Genomic DNA, 5172 nt, shown 5'->3' with positions numbered 1-5172 from the left:
TACCAGAACTAGGGATGTGACAGAAAACAACCAAACGGGCTAGACATGCGCGTTACACAGGCCGAAACAAGACAACCCACTTCCAGCGCGAATCTTGAAGCGAACAAAGATCCAACGGATGACGCGTCGACTGAGATTTAGCGAGTCCATTATTGATACCTTCATTCATGGGTAGTTTTAATGCTTAAATCATTTAAGTAATAAAGCGCCCTTTTCTGGAAAAAGATCATGGGTAATCTTATGATGGACGAACATAAGCAATATATGTTTTATTATTACTAGCACAGATGCCCGTGCGTTGCAACGGGAAACAAAAAAACCTGACTTCACTAACCCAATGGCTCAAGACCGCCTCCTCCTCTCACCATGACCCATCGTCAGACATGATGTCATCAACAAACTCCTTGAAATCCTCCACACTGCCACACGAGAAACAGAATAAATATTAGGAGCGTTGTCCAAAGACCCTCCATCTTTGGCTAATATAACAGAGTAAAGTGCGGAGTTTGTGTCACACACAGTAGGAACTCCGTGTCCAACTCCTTGTACTTTGGTGGCGGGCGCTAGTGGGTCGAGCTGAAACATAATAGTGAAGATTTGTTTTGGTCTTAGAAAAATATATCATATGACCAACAAATAATAAAAAGTTTTTATTGTGATTTAGACATAGTTTTTTTGCATGTGTTATCGCAATATTTTGATCTTGAGTTAAACAGTTCTGATACGTCAAATATTAGTATCACAATATCGTATCTTGGTTTTTGACGTCAATAATTCATATATAAAGAAGTAGTTTACCCATGGCAGGTGCACCTAAACACAACACCTCTCAATTTAGCTAAAAAATGTGGTTTAAGATGATTTAGACACAAAAAAGAAATTCATCAGTTCAATAACTGAATAAGCCTCGGAGCATGTAGAAAAACTATGACATTTTTGGGCCATAATTACCAAATGTCGTGTATATGGGGTGAAGCAATTCTTGGTCTTTGTTCATTTAAAATGGTATTTAATTTTTCTTGTCGAATATCTTATTGTTTTTCAACAAACATATATTCTAATTAGATTGGAATCGCATTATAATTTAATTTAACTTTAAACTTATGTTTTGTTTTACTGGTTAAATTTTACATTTAATCCCTATAACTTAATTTTAAATAACAGAAATATATTTAATACTTTATTTCTTGTATATTATTTTGCAATTCACATGTAAATGAAGTTGTATTTTTTATCCATGCAATTAATAAAATATGTCTAATATTATTATCGGAAATTATAATGCACGGATGTGTCTGCTCATCCCTTCAAGCGCGATAGGCGCCACGCCATTTAATGTGTGAGACCGGTCAAGCGTGTGATGATGATTCGATTGCTTGCTATTGTCATGTCCCCGTGGATGATGTTGTGTAAGTCGTGCGTTAGTGCATCCCATTATGTTTTTTTGAACAATATAAAATCTTGATCAATCACGATCTAAGTTTCTTTTTTTAATGCAAAGGCATCTAATTTTGTATGTGCTCACGTTAATCTCAACTTGTATGCACGTTTCCATAAAAAAAACTTATACATAGATCGAACCGGATGCTCATGTATGATGATCCCATTGCATGTTACTGTCATGGTTGCCGTGGGTGATGCTCTGTAAATCGCGCCTTAGTGCATCGCATTAGTTTTCTGAAAAACTCAAAATGTTGATTGATCATGATCTAAGTTTCTTTTTTATGGTGTGTTCTGATGCGCGGCACGCCAACGAAGGGGTTGCGCGTGAAAGCAAAATTGTGTCTCTTGCGAAAGGAAAGAAACAGAAAACATATTTTTTCGTTTTTGAGAGGCACGGCCGTGACTCTTGCTAAAGTACAATCGTGCCTCTCGCGGAAACAAAACCGTGACTCTCGCGAAAGGAAAAAAACAGAAAACACATTTTTTTTTTCGTTTTCGAGAGGCACGGCCATGACTCTCGCGAAAGCATACCCATGCCTCTCGCGGAGGCAAAACCGTGACTCTCGTGAAAGGAAAGGAAAAACAGAAAACGTGTTTTTTTTCGTTTCCGAGAGGCACGACCATGACTCTCGCGAAAGCACACCCGTGCCTCTCGCGAAAGGAAAAAACAAAAAACGCGTTTTTTTCGTTTTCAAGAGGCACGGCCGTGACTCTCGCGAAAGCACACCCGTACCTCTCGTGAAAAAAAAACATGACTCTCGTGAAAGAAAAAACAAAAAAAATGTGTTTTTTTGTTTCCGAGAGGCATGCCCGTGGCTCTCGCGAAAGCCAAACCGTGACTCGCGAAAGGAAAAAAACGCGTTTTTTCGCGCAATTTTTTTTAAATCAAAAATCTAAAGAAGACCAGCGGAAAATCAGGACGTCAAAAAAACCCGTTTAAAAAGCCGAAAACGCGTGCAGAAATAAAACAAAATCCGGAGGAAGCGCCGAAAGCGCGACACGTGGCGAATGGCTGAGAGCGCGTCAAATGGCGCTGATTGTTGCGAGGCTCCCGAAGGAGTGCTCGTTAACCTCATGGGTAATCTTATGACGGACGAGCAAAAGCAATACATGCTTTATTATTATTAAATGCATAGGGAAAGATATTTCTTCTCAAGAATATATTGTATATAGCAGATGAAACTAAGCTGCTGTGTATTGTGTTTGTGTCCGATCCCTAGTCCCTACACCTTGATGTCTATAGTGTGCTCCACCGCAGCCGACGACGCGTCCACCGTCAAAGTGCGCACGGCGGGCGAGCCAAGCGACGGGTGAGTCACCGTGAAGTTGTACTCGCCGTGGACGAGGTCCAGCTCGGTCACGCCGTTGGCGTCCATGGTGGCGCCCTCCGGGTGCGTCCTCCATTCAGCGATGAGCTTGTCGACGCGGTCGCCGGCGGGAAGATTCTTGAAGTTGTTGTCCGTGAGGCACATGGCCCAGCAGCCCTGCGCGTGCCAGGCCGCCCACATCACCATGCCCTCCACGTTGGGGTGCCCGTAGCCTTCCCTCAGCACCTCCTCCAGGTAGATCGGCACGTAGGGGCCGGCATTCCGGTTGACGTCGACCTCAGTGAGCCAGATGGGGACCCTGAGCTGCGCGAGCATGTCCAGCGTCGCCCTCATGTAGGGGATGTTGGGCGTGCCGAAGTGGCTCTCGAGGCCGACGGCGAGCTTGATGCCGCGGTTGCCGGGGTAGGAGCGTATCTGCTGCAGCTTGGCGACGTACTTGCTGGACATGGCAGCCGCGTCCAGCGGCTCCTCCAGCGTGCCGAACTCGTTCATGAACAGCCTCGCCGTCCGGTCGATCCGCGCCACCCGATGGTACACCTCGGACGACGCGTTGCGGCCGAGCCTGCTCTCGAAGAAGTGCCCGTGGAGGTTCTCGTTCACCACGTCCCACGCGATGACCTTGCCGGCGTACCGCGACACCACGGAGCTGATGCGCTTCTGCATGGCCGCCTTGAGCCGCTGCGCGTCCAGCGGCTTCACCCACGACACCTGCGTGTCGTTGGTGTCCCAGAGCACGTTGTGGCCGCGCACCGCGATGCCGTGCTTCTCGGCGAGCCGCAGCATGGCGTCCGCGACGGTGTAGTCCTCGTGGTTCTCCATCCACTCCGTGCTGTACCACTTCATCTCGTTCTCGAAGCTGGCCACGGTGAACCGGGACGCGAACCACTGCTCGTAGGCCGGGATGTCGAGGATCTCCTTGGTCATGGCGTTGCCGAACGGGAAGCCGGGCCGGAGGAGCTTGACGCTCAGGTTGGCGTTCGGCAGTGGGACGCCGTCGGCGCCCCGGGCGACCACCTTGACGGCGCTCCGGCGGGTCTTCCCGGCCGACAGACGGCGTTGCTCGTCCCACTCGGGGAAGGAGAAGGGCTGCAGAGACACGCTGTCCACCCAGATGTCCACCCTACCATCGGCCTGTACAAGCGAACTTTAGTTTCCCTTTCTGGCGTTGAACAATTAATTCATGCGTAATCATTCGATCTACCTCGAAGAAGAGCTCGCCTGGGCCGGAAGCAAAGGCGGTCATGCCGCCCTTGAGCATGCTCCAGCAGCCGGACCTGGCGACGGTGGCTCCACCGGCGATGAAGGCGCCGTTGGGATCCTTGAAGACGGATCTCACCACCGCCGTGCCGGACGAAACCTGCAACCATGCTGCATGCATGCATGCATGGAGCCATATATATACGGGCACACATGAGCAACAAGAAAATACAGCATATCACAAGATCACGAGTAAATGACGATGGTGCAGTACGGAGTATATGCTTGAGTTTACATACCCGAGAGGGAGTAGTGGTGGGCGGTTTCCATCTGGATCTTCTGGTAGACGCTGCGCGACGGCTGGCCATTGTTGCTCGCCGACGCCAACGCGAAGTTGTTGCCGGACGGCGAGCTGCTCACGTTGGCCGTCACGCCCCACGGCACCGACCAGCCCGTCAGGCCGCTGTTGAACTCGCTGTTCTCGATAATGCCGCCTTTGTACAGAGACCTCATCGGGCTGCTCAAGCACTGGATAACAAGATCAAAACAACATCCTTTAGTTTCAAGATAAGAAGGAACACAAATCCAACAATATATCCAGTAATTGGCAGAAAAAAGGTACTACTTGCCTTAATGCTCGCGGTATAATCATAGGGAACCGACTGGACCATCCACCCTACATACATATACATCATTAGCATATCTTACAATGTGCAATCGGTGGAAACTTGAAACACGCAGCAAACCGCAAGGAACTTCCCTGGTGTTGGAAATACAAACTGTGGTAATATGAACTTGGGAAAACTAACCTTCAAACAGCGAAATGCAGAGCAAAAAAGCGAGCAATTTCCCCATGGTAACCACCAGTGTGTATGTCACTTCTTCTTTTTTTTTCCTTTTTTTTTCGAAGTGATATGTCACTTCTACTGAACTGGTGGTATGTTTTAGTTGACGGAGAGAAGTGAATATATAGGCATAGGGTAATTAATCCGTGCTTGATAATGCCAAAGGCGGTGTGTTGCTGATTGTTTCAATCTTTGACTCTAAGTCAGCTCGAACGCAAAAAGGGGGGGAAATCTTTGGCTCAAGCGGAAGACTAGGCAGGAGGAGCAACATTTGTGCATTATGTGTGAATGCATTAAAATCGTGCTACTTATGGCTTTTTTTTCAAGGAAAAAGTGAATTTTATTTCATATATTGATAG

The 5172-nt window shown here is 47.4% G+C and overlaps 1 protein-coding gene across 1 annotated transcript; it reads right to left on the bottom strand.

Annotated features, from left to right (window-relative positions):
• Positions 1-2530: 2530 nt before the first annotated feature.
• On the bottom strand, positions 2531-4889 carry LOC119272188 (endo-1,4-beta-xylanase 5-like). The gene is made up of 5 exons (XM_037553754.1): positions 4778-4889; positions 4598-4644; positions 4268-4496; positions 3973-4139; positions 2531-3902 (listed from the first exon to the last, which is right to left on the bottom strand). Exons 1-5 carry the CDS (start codon positions 4821-4823, stop codon positions 2667-2669), a joined length of 1725 nt encoding a protein of 574 aa, XP_037409651.1. The 5' UTR covers positions 4824-4889; the 3' UTR covers positions 2531-2666.
• Positions 4890-5172: the final 283 nt, after the last annotated feature.

This window comes from Triticum dicoccoides, chromosome 1A (assembly GCF_002162155.2).
Source record: "Triticum dicoccoides isolate Atlit2015 ecotype Zavitan chromosome 1A, WEW_v2.0, whole genome shotgun sequence".
Lineage (NCBI taxonomy): Eukaryota > Viridiplantae > Streptophyta > Magnoliopsida > Poales > Poaceae > Triticum > Triticum dicoccoides.
The sequence above is the reverse complement of the archived record's forward strand: the minus strand, read 5'-3'. Positions and strand labels throughout refer to the sequence as shown.

Coding starts and splice junctions, on each gene's coding strand:
- LOC119272188 (XM_037553754.1), bottom strand. CDS start 4,823: ATGGGGAAATTGCTCGCTTTTTTGCTCTGCATTTCGCTGTTTGAAG. Junction 4,497..4,597: donor ATTATACCGCGAGCATTAAG/GCAAGTAGTACC, acceptor CTTGTTATCCAG/TGCTTGAGCAGCCCGATGAG. Junction 3,903..3,972: donor CAGGCGAGCTCTTCTTCGAG/GTAGATCGAATG, acceptor TCGCTTGTACAG/GCCGATGGTAGGGTGGACAT.